This window comes from Blennius ocellaris, assembly GCF_963422515.1.
Source record: "Blennius ocellaris genome assembly, chromosome: 10".
NCBI lineage: Eukaryota > Metazoa > Chordata > Actinopteri > Blenniiformes > Blenniidae > Blennius > Blennius ocellaris.
Genome location: NC_137659.1, coordinates 5,705,287 through 5,720,489, shown reverse-complemented (window position 1 = coordinate 5,720,489; position 15,203 = coordinate 5,705,287). Strand labels below are relative to the sequence as shown.

The window sequence follows — 15,203 nt, the reverse complement described above, 5'->3', positions numbered from 1 at the left end:
CACGGATGCATTAGGAGTGTGAAAGTGGGCGATGCATTCCCCGGAGAACCCGATAAAGAGACAGTGACAGAGTGGCTCTGGTCGGCCTGCAGGATCCTGCCGCTGCCGCGCAATCACATCCCAGGAGGCAGCACCGGTCGTACATTGCCACGCTTCCTTTTACATTTCAAAAAGCTACATTATCATCCACCTACATGAGAAAAACCTAATACGTGGCTTTATTATCTGGAATTCACCTCTAATTAAAAAAAATAAATACATTCATGAGGTGTTGAGCGTCTGCTCTGCATGCAGAGTGAGGAAGAACTGCCATCCCATCGGCGTAGGCGCTACTCTTCTACAGCCAAAAAAAAAAGAAAAAAAAGAGAGAGAGATTCATATCATTTGGTAGGACGATTAGAGCGAATGGGCCTCGGGAATGGCGCCATGTTAACTACGGCCCACTTCTGTGGACGCCGCCGCAGTCGAGTTAAGTAACGCAGGGGAGAGGAAGCTCGCTGCCATTCTGCCCGCACACATTATCGATACTGTAGGCATTCAAGAGACACTCAAAACAACTGAGCGAATTACAATGAGCGAGCTGGTGGGCGTGTAGAGTCTTATGAAATATAGCTGCTGAAAAGACCCGACTCCAGTCAGGGCTCAAACTTCTAGCCTCCCTGTTTCACTTAAGAACTCACATCCAACTATAGAATAAATAAGCTGCTTGTTGCAAAGACTGAGGTGTCGGGTGGAAAACCCAACGGTTGCAGTTTCATCCACCTCCCAGGGCATAATAATTACACTGTGCCTATACAGGTCGCATATGAATGTGTATGATTTTCCATTTATATGCAGGTATATGGGTTGATTTGGGTGCATTTATATTCCTTTAAGTATTCCTTCTTGTTCGAAAAAACGGCAATTATAATCAGTGCAGCTGTTGTGGCTGGGAGAAGTACACAGCTTGTGTCCACTGCTCAACATTTTGCTGTGCTTGAAATGAACCAATCAATGGGTGATGAATGGTGCGGAAATCCAGTGATTGAGGGCGTATTTTTCTGAGTTATTACTAATTTAAAAATAACCAGTAACTTGGGAAAAATGCTATTCTTAATTTTTTTTTATGATAATTAGCACAAATACAGGTTAATGTTAATGTTACTCAGTTTCTTTGGCCCGAGTTATTTTAGGATCGATTGTTTCAGTTGAGAGAATGACTTCGAGTGTGCAAAAGCTGAAGTCAAATGAAATGCAGATGCTCTTCAGTTGTTTTCACAAAGAATTATAATTGAATGGCTTGGTCCACTATGGATTATGGCTGCTGGTAATTCCTAAAAGAGTAAAAAAAAAAAAAAAAAAAAAAAAAAAATTTTCAACTAATTAAAGCCCTGCTTACACAATGTTTCAAAGGAAAATATAATTTCAGCATTTTCATTTCAGAAAGGTTTTACGTTTACACATTTTCAAAACGATGTCCGCATGTGCAGAAAAACTTTTTACGATGGCCGTAGTGCCCATGCACAGCAGCAGCGTTTCAGGAGACGAGGTTGGAGTGTTGTCAAAAAGTTGCATTTTCAGTGGCACTGTTGTTTTGGCACCATACCCTCAAAAGGCAAACAAAGTTTTCCATTTTAACTTGAAAATGCTGTCATATAAACAAATCCTGAATGTGTCTCTGTACTTTCCATTGTTAATGTCTTTAGTATATTGGTCTCCTATCTTGTTGAGAACCGGTTCTGTGTTTCAATTCCTTGGAATCATTTGCATATTGTCCCTTATTTATTCCACACGCATGTTGCGAGTCTCACGCAAGCTACGCAATGTGGGTGGAGACTTCAATTCACTCGTGGAGGCAGCAAGAAACATGGTTCCCAAGCGGCACAAGTGCTTAACTTTAGTTAATTTTAATGACAAAAGATGCCAACTTGCAAAGTGGATATTTCATCAGAGGGAGGAAATGCCACCAACAAGCAGAAACATTTGCCCACACAGCAGCAATAACTTTGACTGAATGTCATGTTTTCGATGGGCTCCGGAGTGAATCTCAACCCAGCAGCGGCAGCAATGTTGGCACGTCATCCGCCGTGAAACTCCAGGAAACTGCAGAAGCTTTGCCGAATGAGAATCTATTGATTCTAAACCGAATCGTCAAAAATGGAATTGGAATCATAAAAATATCATCAACTTCCACATCGGTTTGGGCGCTTCTCCCCTTTCGGCCTAAATGCACATCTTCAAAACGTCGGCATGTAAAGGCAAAACTTTTCTGAAACGAAAACGCAAAAACGACGCATTTTCACTTTAAATGCTGTGCGAACTGAGCCCAAGTCTGCAACAAACGGAAAACGCAGGCTGAGTACGGCCGTGTAACCGCAACCATTTTTCCGTGTTCTTTTGTTTCTGACGCAGAGTTTGAAATGTGGCGACAGGAGATAGACGATAGCAGCCAGCTCACACCTCCGGACTCCCAGTTGAATAGGTTTGAAAATCCTACTCAGCTCATTATCTGATGACATTTGTACACCTGCTCGTGGGTCAATGCTATTCGTTGTTTGTCCTGCAGCTTTGATGAAGACACAGTCCAGCTGAAATGTTAGCCTTTTCCTCCAATTAAAGGCCTGCGAATTAATCGCTGTGCTCACATTCCCCTTTTGTTCTTTGAATGGAGGCTAAAGAGAGAGAGAGAGAGAGAAGGCTAGAGAGGGATAAGAGCTCCCCTCGTTACAGCACCGCACAACACCTCACCACCCAGAGGAGTGTGAACACAGCCAATCGTCTCCCTGTCGAGATTCCCATCGGCCTGCAGCAGTGCTGAAACCACAGCAGCGCCGCCACACCACTGGCTCGCCTTAATTCTCCATCCATCACTTTCATTACAAAGCACTACACTATGGGCTGTATTGGTGTGTGGGGGCGAGAAAAAAAAAAGAAAAAGAAAAAAAAAAGGTTATACCACCTTCTCAATCACTGAGGTGATTCTGCACTGTGCTGCAGTTTGTATCAGTGGCTGTGTACTTTGACTTTATGAAATACAACAATGATAAGGATATTAAGAATAGCTTTGCCACGATTGAGTGTGTTTTTTTCCCTAAAGCTTCTGATTTCCGTAAAAAGCAGGTCTAAACTTAGCCGGTAATGTCAACAGAGTACAGGAATGAATTCTCACTCACACAAACAGCGATCATTTTTCAGAGAGCAGTTGCCAATTTCTTCAAATGCTGCTGCTGCTGTTGCTCTGGAACAAACCTCTTCAAATGTAAATTGAAAAAGCAATTCATTACCCAACACCGGTACAAAATGGACAAGTCAAACACATTTAACGGTTTTCCGCCAAATGTTCTCCAGACGTTCAGTGAATTCATGTCTTGAACCTTAGATTCAGTCTTTAAGGTGGTATGAGAGAGCTTCGTAATGTTAAACTTTCTGAATGTAGATGAGCTCATTTCAGGTTAATGAAGGTACCGTTAGGTGTTGCCACAGTCTAACTACATGCTACCATCCCACTTTGATATCGAAAACCTTCGATTTGTTGTGGAATAAATAACAAAATAAATGGAAGACTGGCTGCTTATACTATGAAAAGTCCCAGAAAGCCTTCACCACACTCATCGAGGTTCCTCATCCTTCGAGATTCTGCGAAAAAACGAAGTACCTGTAGCTGCACAGGGTGCTTTTTAAGGAGGTAAAAAAAAAAAAAATGAGGCCATGAATGTTAAGGAACAAGTTGAGATGTGTTTTCTTTAACGAGCAAGTGAGAGTGACAGCAGCGCAGTGCCGCTTTACCTTTAAGAACTTGTAATGCTGCTCCAGATCTTCATCCTTGAAGCCCGTCCCAATCTGGGGGAGACAAAAGGAGATGAGAAAGACACACACACACTCAGATACACATATTCCCTGATGGTGAGGCAGCAGACGTTTGGCAGCACGGCAGCGACGCATTCACCCCCACCCCCTCCTCTTACACCCCAGAGCCTTGTCTGCCTGCTTCGCCTGAAGCGTCATGTCACCTCTCAAAAGACCCGAAACCCGCCGAGACGCAGCGCTCACCTAACGGGCTGACGTGCACAGAAAGGGAGAGCAGAGAAAGACTCGTGTACCATGCAAATATAGCATTTCCCCCCCCCCCAGTTCACAGACGTGTTCCGCAGGTGTCCATGGCAGGCTTTTAGAGAATGCGTCAAAGACGGCATTCATGGAGATTCGGAGGCGTTTCATTTAACTGGCGGAGCTTTGTGCCATCCACGAGTCAGGCCGCGCAGAGATGTAGTGGTTAGCACGCATGCTTCGTAGCAAGAGGTTTCGAGGTTCAGCGTGGGCAAATACGTGTGGAGTACATGCATTCAAAGGTGGTGATTCATAGGCTCCATTGAAACGATAACATCATGTTTGCATTTTTTTGTTTCAGAAAATGATGTAGTTTTCCTGTTGGGACACTAGTGGGTGCTGTTGGTTGTTTTTACAATGAAACCACACAGGCACAACAAAACAATATGCTAGAAACATTAACAATGGGGGTACATGGATATTCGTATCTGAAGACAACCAAGTTGTGTTGCTATTATTGATAATACTGTTATTTTGCACTTGAAAAATGTCTTATCGACTGTGGCTCATTTGCCCCTGATGGGTGTGAGACTTTCTGCCTGCCCGTCTGGGTTCGACATGTCGGACTGGCGACCTGTCTAGGTTGTAACCCACCTTCGTCCCGAGTCAGCTGGGATTCACTCCAGCGCACCAAGTCCGACTTGGATAAAGTGGAAGAAATGAACAAACAATTCACCCGAGAAACTAAAGGCTGGTTGATATATCTGACCTCTCCAAATTCCCTAATCTGTTTTAACGTCACCAGGCAGCAGCCTACATTTTCTTAGCTCCGTTTATTAATCTTACTTTAAAAGTTTCTAACTTTGGAGATTTCAAACAGAAAGCAGGTGAGGAACCAGGTGGATTTATCAAAATTAAACCCCCGTTTCTGAAGTATATTAGCGTTTGTGATTAATGCCATCTTAAAACAAGAGTTCTGCTTCGGTAGGAGATAAAAGGGAAGGTCAACAGTGCCTGCCGTCCTCCTTTTCCTCTCCTCCTGCCTGTTTCTCGCCAGTTATTTCTACTCTATGTAAGTGATGTGCTTGCATTTTTCATCTCGCTATTTGTGTAGGCGATTTTCTTTCCATTTCTTCAAGGTGGAGAGGAGGTCGTGTGGCTCAAGTCCTATTTGTTTGGCAGCTTTCACTTCAGCACTTTTCTCGAATAGGATCCCTGATTTTCTTTCTTTTATTTTTCTCAAAACCACCCAAACAAGCTTGCTGCTGTGACTCATTCCTGCCATATCAAGCTGCAACCCCCTCTAATTTAGGAGGTTTATTTGGGAGGAAAACTGTATGGACCATTCAAGGAGGAAAAAAGAGAAATTGTGTAACAAGACAAGTGTTGACAAAAAAGCCAATACTCATCTCAAGAAAAGTTGGCAAGAAAAATGCAAACCAATAGTTTTGAAGTGGGTATGAACCTTGTCAAAAGTGGCAAAGAGTATATGATTTATAAATCAATAGCATTTATTCTCAATAACGGTATTTTTTTCTTCTTTTTTGAGGCCAAAGTCCTGAAAATAGGATCAACATGGGAGGAGATGTGACAATTTTTTTTAAATTTTCCGAAGCCCAATTGAAAGGCTTTGAAGTCAAAACTGAAAACTTCCACGCTCTGGCTCCGGCTACGTCTCCGTGTAGAGCACTGCTACTCCAACTGCCGTAGTAAATAATTCTTTTGCACATGTGCGAGTCGATCAACAAGAACAACGATGGCGGAGCTCCAGAGTGCCATGACTCCCAGTCCATATTTTTTTTACTTCGTTGTTTTACAGTTCAGTCGCATGTAATAGCAGTCCAACTTGGTCGTCTGTCCGTACGAATATACTCGCCATTTTTAATGTTTATAGCATTTTGTTCTCTACATCTGTGCGTGGGTTCACAGAAAGTGGTTGTCGTCTTTAAAACCTTGCTTTGTAAACATGAAAGAAAAACCAATAAATACGATGCATTTTCACTTGATACGTTGTAAATGGGGCCCAAGTTCTGCTCCTCATCCCACAAATGCATGTTAAATAATGGGGTAAATAATCCATCTTGCCCATTTTAAAAAGGTTGTTTGCCTTTAGACATGCATGTAAAAATTACTTAATCACGGGAACTGCCACAACCACGCTGCTTTCTTTTCGGTTTTATTCCACATGTCCTTTTATTCATGAGCCGTGTGGACAGCCATCCAGCAGCAGCCTTGCTGCTCAATCAGCGAGGGGTTTCTCCCACTCAAGGACATTTCAGCAAGTTGCGCAGTTAAAACTACATGTGGGACATTGGAGATGTGGGTTAAATTCTGCTTTAATCTCCTGCAGAGACTCACAATCCAAGGGTTTCCTTAAGTGCAGCATGTCAAGGACAACAAGATTATTTTTTTTATGGGGTTTCTTTGCCTTTGTTTTACGGCTGACATTGAGGAGTGAGAGGGAGATCAAACATGGCGCGCAGGAGGGGGGGGGGGGATTCAGCGGTGACATTGCATACATTCTTAACTGCGAGGAACGTGTGAAGTGCTGCGGGAGGCTTATGGCATGTCTTTTTGGTAGTTGGGGTGTATTTTCTTGTAGTCGTCCAGCTCACCCGCGTCTGATGCAACATGTGCGCCACAACTTACATCAATACACACTAAGACGTGAGGATTTAGCGAACATGGCTGGAACCGTGTTTTGAAGTCGGTTTTCTTGCAGCTCCAGTGATTCTGCACGGACGACCTACAGGCCATATTGTTCTCGACAGGCTGCTGTACAGACAGAGAGGACTGAAGAGGAGGCATGCGATGCTGTTTATCAGCTGTTGAGACTGCGAAATAAATCCGACCATCACAGATGTCAATATTTATTGAGAATTTGAGTCGTTGAGGTGTGTGTGGGAACGCAGACTTTTATGTACTCAGAAACCACAATAACATCATCTATTCGCTCTGTTACGTGTCAAAATATTGTGATTTGTTTCGATCTGACATACAATGTGTGAATATTAAGAAGACAGTTTGAAATATCCCACTGGGTGGATTAACGATGGCTTAGGATCGACTTGTTTTTTATTAAGGCAAATTTATCAATTTGGGGAGAGAGGTTTAAGTTTGGGCTTGGGGGCCTTTCGATACAGAGATTGCATGTTTTGCGTGCGTGTTTATCCACACAGTCCAAAGATAACAGGGCCACTGAAGATTCTCAAGTGAAGACGCGAGACTCCCATTGCGCTTTGAGTGTCTGTTTACGCGACAATGTTGCAGGGAGCCACTTTTTGAAAATGGCTTCCAAGGTGGAGCTTTTCAAAAATGCCCTGTCGCAACTTTTCTGAAAACACTCAGGACTTCGTCTCAGTGTAGGCGGCAGAAACACTGAGACTGTGCATGTGCACCACGGCTGTAATCAATTGTTTTTCTGCAAATGTGCAAGTAGATGGACATTAACAACAATCCAGTGATGCCAGTGTAGTTTTATAGTTGACAGTCACCGCAATTACAATCCAACTTGGTCGTCTGTCTATACAAATGTCTGTGTACTCACCATTGTCGATGTTTATGTGTGGAATGTTCTCTAAAAACTACATTGTTTTCAGCGTGTTTGCCATTTTTGTGTAAACGGACATTGTTTTCAAAAATGTGTTGTGTAAGCACAAACCTTTTCTGAACTGAAAAAGCAAAAACAATGCTTTTTCACTTGAAATGTTGGGTAAACGAGTCTTAGAGAAGTGGTTGCCTAAGAGCTAGAGAAGCCGACTTCGGAGTGGGAGTTTCACCACTGTGTGCCTCTGATCGTGACCATTGAACATGATCATCTCCCCGGGTAGCCTTAATGTGGCTGCCCACCACATTCTAGAAATCGGATGAGTCAATGTGGAAAAAGGAATTTCCCCAAGGGGATTATTAAAGTATAATTAGTTTTAGTTTAGTCATCACTTGGTCAGTGTCATCTGGGATCGGCTCCAGCCGCTCCTGCCTCCAGCCTATCCAGCCGCATAGAAGACGGATGGATTTGTCCACTTAAAGATGGATCAATTTAGATGGATTTCATTCTTTGTCTTACTCATTTGAGCACAACTACTACGTTGTTGTTGTCTGGCATAGCTGCAAACCACCCCCCCCCCAAGGGGGCAACAAAGCTACTTTTGACCTTTGAGTAACAAAAGTGTCAGACAGATGATGTCAAAATTGACAAGTGACAGAAAAACTCATTTTGGCTTGGTATGAAGGAAGCAGTTTCTTTTCTGGATATCTTTGTTGAAAAGAAGTTGCCGAGCACGGGGGAGGTGACACAACGGCACAACTTGCAAAGTGTGTCACTGCCAAGTTTGCTCGCACATAACCGGGGTGTACTGGCTTCGATTTCATTTGATATCGGGAGTTGGAAAGTCCCTACAAAATGTGTCCGAACTCCCGAGCCCGAGAGTGTGAATTAAGAGTTGATAAAAGCAGGTGCGATTGGTTGAGGCAGGGCCATGCTGAGGGGACCCGGCGGTTCAATCAGCGGCCGCCGGTTTAGAGGTGAAGACTTGAAAGTTTGGAAAACGCTGACGGGAGTAAAATAAAACTTGTGTGGGAGAAAGAAAGAAAAAAAAAAGTCTTAAAAGAAAAGGCCTTTGTAAGGTTGAGGCGAGAGTAGGAATAAGTGTGCAGATATGATGTCTGCCACTCTATTGACAGAAAAAAAAATCCTCTCAAAATTGTATTTACTAAAGGGGGGAAAAGTGTGAATGGGCCACAAACATCTGCCTGAAAAGTTAACGTAGTTATCCAATGGTGGGTTTTCACTTCTACTGGCTCCACTGGAGCGGCCCGTGGCAGAAAGCATCACGCTGTGGGTGTGTCCAATGAGCTCTCAGGTGTGAATGTGTGTGTGTGTGTGTGACAGCGGAGGCTTGGGAGAATGTGTGTTAACTCCCTGCACGCTAAATCCCCTTTTCCATGGATTAAGACATAAAAGTTGTAACAAGGGAAGAAGAAGAAGAAGAAAAAAAACTAAATGGAGATGGAAGACTTTATGCTTGGGGGTGGAGATTCACACTCATTATCTCAAACACGCTTGTTCCCGTGGTCATGTATGTGGACACGCTCGACACGTATTTGGCCACAATTCAGACTTTAAGGGCAAATAAGACAGTTTAGAAGCGTCCGCACGAACCCAGCGTCCACATACGACACACAAACACACGGGAGGGATGATGACAGAAACCTTTGCACCCGACTAATCCCCGGGAGCGCCGTAAACAAAACCATCTGAAAGACATACGGCGCCGACGAGAAACAAGAGAGCACACACACAAAACCCTCAGGGCCTTCTAATGCATAAATATGACGCACTATATCTTCTTTGAGGTGAAAATTGGCTGCATGCTTTACAAGAGGAGACAGATAGGTTGACTTTTGCTTTGTTTACCCTTCCATGTACATCAAATACAACAGGACAAAATGCAATTAAAGAAATTAACATTTTTAAACTGTAGGATTCAACTGCAACACCGGATTTCCTGGAAATAGGCCTGAAATAAGGGTTGATTTTTTTTTGTATCCAAGTCCTCCCTAACAACAGTTTAAATGCCTGAGAAACAACAATCGTAAATGAATTGGAAAGTGTTCTTTTGCATTTTAATCTCCTTTCTTGGTCTGGAAAATGTGAAAACCTTATAACCTTCCTGTCTACAATAACTGCTTGTTTGCATGAAGACAAACTTGTTAATTGGTTTATTAATTAATTATTCAGTGTGTGCATTGTCAATCTTTTTCAAAAGGCAAAAAGAAAAAAAAAATGTATCTCTATTGAATACTGACAGCAGGAAGAAGCTTGTCACATAACCTGCGAAGTCGCACATTTCCCCAACAGTTATGCGCACACAAACCTTGCAGACGGACTGGAATTCCTCGTTTTCCTCATCGTAGCATGCCAGCAGGAAGCCGCCGTACGTCCCCGCTCGTTTTCCTTTACCCAGATAGGCACCGATGACACACAGGTCCACTGTGTCTCCGACTCCTTCCAGGTAGTCCTTCTTCAACTGAAGAATGGAGGGCAGAAGCATGAGAAACAGAAAGTATTTTGGATGTTCTTTACAGTCGTATCATGCTTCAAAAGTGCAAATCAGTTCAGGTGTGAACGAGGCCTAAATGCAAAAAAAAAAAAAAAAGTTTCTTGTCCTCCAGAAATTAGAAATCAGCACGAGCGGAAATACTTCAACAAGCTGTTGAATGGTTCTATGAGAAAGCAAACCATTGGACTTATGGAGAGGTGAAGCTGTGAGTTTATCATGGGAACAATGCGTCATTCCATGGTTTGCGAGCATCAGGTGTAAAAAAGTGTACCAACATCACACGTATGAACGTACCTTGAGCCAATTGTGAGAGCGTTTGGCGATTTCATATGTGGCGTCCTTCTCCAGAGTCTTCACCATAAGGCCCTCGCAGGAGTCTACACACACACGCACACACATTAATACACTAAAACAGCTCTCGCTGTGCAGAAAGGAAATGAAGAGATTATCTTGTTCGATACATGGAAGGTTTTTTGTTTCTCCCTCTGACACACACACACACACACGACAAGGACACGGGAGAACAAAACAAATACACACAGTGCTCGTACACTCATATCTACCTCATAAACAGACACACTCAGGGCAAAAAATAAAATTCAATTACACATTTCACAGGCTCCGTCTCTGTGGTGCTAACATATTATGCAGGGAACCACATACACACCTTCCACTACACACACACACACACACCTCTTTCACAATTTAGGCAGCAGACAAAGGCACGGCTATAGTGAAACATTCACACAACACACACACGCACTAAAAGGTTGAAGGCACACAGGGATATGATGGGAGGAAACAAGTATACACACAAAAATTTATAGACAGGCAATGATGGGGGAGGGGGGACAAAAGTGTGTGCAGTCCTCAAACAGACACACACCTCGGACGGACTGCTCCAGGAACTCGGCAATGGTGTCTGTGTTGTCGGAGTCGATGTATCGGGCGAACACGAACTCCCCCTCCACCTCGGAGAAGCTTTCCCTCAGCAGAGCCCGACGCCGACACAACGGCTGCCGCACCAGGGACTGTGTGTGCGTGCGTGCACACACACACACACACACAAACACACACACACACAAACAAACACGGAGACACACATCATTACAAATGGCAAAACTGCATCATTACAATCATTTCCTCCTCATAGCTTGGAGCCCTGCAATGACAAGGATGAAATGTCACCTCAACTATCTACCCACACACACACACACACACACACACACACACACACACGCGCACACACGCACACACACGCGCTTTGGGCACACATACAAACACCCACACACACAAACTCAAACCTGCAAAGCACAGGCAGTTGTTACCGTTTGCAATCTTAGTGAACACATTTTTTTTTTTTACCCACCTACTGTAGTTTTGGGGGCATTTTGAATTTGTGCATTAAGAAAAAAAAACAACTTAAGAAAATTGTAAAAATGTGTCAAACTATGCCAAAAGTTAGATAAGCAGCAGATGAAAGGAAAAGGCACTTAAGGTCATATTAAAGGCATTGTGTGCTGTCACCAAAACAAAGGTCGCATCCTTGCTTGAGCATCAATTATAAAAATCTTGAAGCCCGGGAAACAAATTGTCAGAGTGGAGACCAACTTCAAGTGGGATTTCATTTCCAACATTATTGGACTTTCATGTCAATTTTTTTCCCCCCTCCCACTACAAGTGCAAAGTACAGCACACTGTCAGCGCCACAGATTAGAATTTGACACGTGTCAGACGATGCCTGCAGCAGCCACACAATAAATACCTACACACACCGACTGCAGCGGTGTGGCGTCGCCAAGCCGGCCAAGAAGTCAATGATTGCACCTCTTCTGGAGAGTTTCTGCCTGTCGCGTGCATTTTGACATGGCGACATACGCGCGGGCAGCGCCGGCGTGCCGTTCTGCATAAAGGGCGTCGGGTACACATGTCGCACAGATGTACCGCCGTTAGCGGTCGGGCAGGATCAAAGGCCTCGATGCACAGCTGTGAAATCCATTTTTTTTATCTCTTCAGCAATGGCTTAGAAATTATGTTTTTTTTTTCCCCCACACCACTCTCTTTCAAATGTGTTTTTTGTTTCAATATTTGGACTGTTCTAAATCTGCGTTATGCATGTATGCCGCAAGCCATGTTTCTGAAAATTATTATCATCAGTGTCACATGTCATTGTTGCCATTGTTTCTGCATTATAAGGTTCTGATCACAGGGAATATGTCTGCCGTCAGATTTGTAGAGGTGGATTTATGTATGGAGACATGTGCATATAGAAGTTGTAACCTATTATTTTTATAGCTCATATTGTTTCTTTCTGTTATTTCTATCATATATTCATTTGTAATTATCCTGATTGCAAGTTTGGATATTTGTATAGAGGATAGGAAATACCTTGATGATGGCAAATATAGAATTTGTAGTGGTTATTTTCTGCCTCTTGTAACTTTGTTTATTCTTACTTACGTTGATGTATTTATTTCACTTTTTATTTCTATTTCAATCAGGTTGGGTGTTGAGCAACATGTATAATCTCTGCTTTGTTTAGTTTATTTTTTCAGATAAAAAGAAATTATATCTGCAGAGATTTCGGCAAAAGTGAGCCTCACAAACAAAAAGTGCCACGTATGCGTCTCATCGGGTCATTTAATTAGCAAAACAAAAAAATAAACCAACTACCAAGCCAAGGACATAACCTTGAAGCCCTCCGGTAGCTACTGCAGCTCCTGCTGGTTGGTTCAGCCTCAACAGCGAGACATCTGGTGGGAATAGGTGACCAGACCCACTCAGGACAAAACAAGGACTGCAGGGTGCGGGGGTGCCTTCACGTTTCCCATTTATAAAGAGGAAGGACAACATAAACTAAAGGCGACGGCCAAACAAAAAACTAAATTGTCGCATTTAAATAAATGTCATATTTAAGTGGGGAAGTAGCAACGAAATGGCTCAGCTTTAAGAGTCACTGATGCTCTTTTAATTATGTAATTTTGTTTCCGTCCACTTGGGACTACTCGCTTTGCGGAGGCTGATTATAAAAAAAAAAAAAAAAAAAGAGCACTCGCTAATTAGCATTTTGTTTAGTGGGCTTTAAAACCGTTAGCTTTAAAAACGCCGCTTCATATTGGGAGAAACAGACACTCCTGATGATGCGTTTAGTCAACAGTTACAAACACACAACAAAAAGTGCAAACAGTCTCGTAAAGATGCACACACACACACACACGCACACGTATATACACACACTGACTAGAATTACAATGAGCATTAGAATCATTATCTCGTTACAGCCTTCCGTACCACATCATTGGCATTCAGGGACGGCGCCGACATCTCAGCGGGACGACAAGCACACGCATATGCTCGAAAAACGATAAACATGCACGCGCCGGGTTTAAAGTGACAACTGGTGCATTTTGAGAGAGGGATCCCCGGGACGCGTTTGTGCCCGCCACCCAGCCTTACCTCGCCGTTGAGATATAGTAGGTCGAAGGCGTAGACGCACACTTGGACTTTGATCTCAGAGGCATCCACATCCTGTTGAGAAGCATCGACACGCACACGGGAGATATTTGAATATTTCTCCCTTGACAGAAATATGCAAATACACACATCTTATTCACAAATCGCTACACCCAACCTTGGGACTTGTTGCAAAGAGTGCTTTGATTTCGCCTCCCATTCATCTTGAAAGTTAACCATCCATCCTCCACGAACCTTTTAACGGCGTCGCGGATCCTTGTGCGCTCGCCCGGCTCTCCGGGTGTTACTTTTCTGCTGCTCAACTATCTTTACTCACCTCCTCGACTTCTCCAGCTCCTCTTTTGGCAGCACATCCTATTTATTCGGCTCTTGTTTACCTCCAGTTGGTCTCCGCACCCTCAACTCTGCCTTGTTCCACCGTGTCAAAATTTTCACGACTTCTTCTCGAGCACTCGGGCAATATTGAATTCCTGGAATCAAGCTGCACCGACTCTTTCCAAATCCATTATTTTTGTTTGTGAGATCCTTTCTTTCCAGCTTTGAGTTTGTTTCAGAGTAGCACTTTAGTAAATCAGGTTGCACTGCAAAGATTTAAACAGGCCCCCGGAGAGCGTGTGGCCACAGTGAATCAATGCTTTTAGAGGTAACTCGTAGCGTTGGTGGGCCTGCAAGTCCAACGCCGCGCGCAGTCTTCGCCATAATCTCACACACTTTCTGCTCATTGACAGGCTGCAGCAACGTGCCATGAAGAGCAGCACTGACATAACTGACAGATTCAAATCCAGAGGCTGACTAGTGGTTTTGCACAAGTTTTGTCAGAGGGGGGGGTGTAAAAAACAACAACAAAAAAGCACTCGACATATTTTTGAAGCTTCGAGGATATTACCGACGACCAACGCTGAATGTAAACAAGACTTTGTTTTCAGAAAAAGAAAAATCTTCACAGGGTATCTTTGAAGAACTGTCTCGCCAGTAGAAATCTTTACTAATTTGTAATTCAATTCGCGGTAAACACTTGCAGAGCTTTTCAACTCGAAAGCAATCACCATGGCGGCAATTAGTCGTGATGCCGCTAAATGATTAGAGCAATTCATTCTGAGCCCACCGATTGTAAACGTAGACATGAGGAGTCTACACCATTCAGCCACAACATTAGGACTACAGACAGCTGATGGAAAAAAAACCACGGAAATTTTGGTGGGAAATGATGGCACCTGTTAGTGGCTGGAATGTATTCTACAATAAGAGAACAGTCTGCCGTCAAAGTTTGATGTGTAAACCCCCCCCCCCCCCCCCCCCCATCAGTCAAAAACTGCAGTTCTGTACGGAAGTTCTCAAATGGTAGCTATTTAATGTGGTCCAAGTTGAGAACTTGATTTTCGAGGTTCACTGATAGATATGAGGAGCTGAGGCTGTCTAACGTGGATCCAACAGACAAACAACCGGAGCTCAGACTGCTGGGCTTGATAAAAAGTTGTCAGAATACCCAGAACATCACGTGAGTTTCTGGCTGCGCGTGACTCACTTCTCTGGGAAAGACGTGGCACCAGGAACCACAGGGTGGAGCAGGAGGCTCCGGCAGACACAGAGAGGTTTTTGCTGGGAAACGCGACATCTTCACCATCTGCCTAAGCACTGTTG

At 43.6% G+C, this 15,203-nt stretch overlaps 1 protein-coding gene across 1 annotated transcript in view; it reads right to left on the bottom strand.

The window, feature by feature from the left end:
- Nucleotides 1-3,600: 3,600 nt before the first annotated feature.
- Nucleotides 3,601-15,203, bottom strand: part of lig1 (ligase I, DNA, ATP-dependent) — a gene marked incomplete at its 3' end in the record, with an annotated part of 52,317 nt that continues 40,714 nt past the window's right edge. Inside the window, exons 20-25 of the mRNA XM_080502975.1 lie at nucleotides 13,545-13,616; nucleotides 10,975-11,119; nucleotides 10,383-10,465; nucleotides 9,903-10,055; nucleotides 3,766-3,819; nucleotides 3,601-3,615 (exon numbers count right to left, since the gene is read on the bottom strand). Coding sequence (XP_080359101.1) covers nucleotides 3,601-3,615; nucleotides 3,766-3,819; nucleotides 9,903-10,055; nucleotides 10,383-10,465; nucleotides 10,975-11,119; nucleotides 13,545-13,616 — 522 coding nt within the window. The remainder of the gene's footprint in view (nucleotides 3,616-3,765; nucleotides 3,820-9,902; nucleotides 10,056-10,382; nucleotides 10,466-10,974; nucleotides 11,120-13,544; nucleotides 13,617-15,203) is intronic.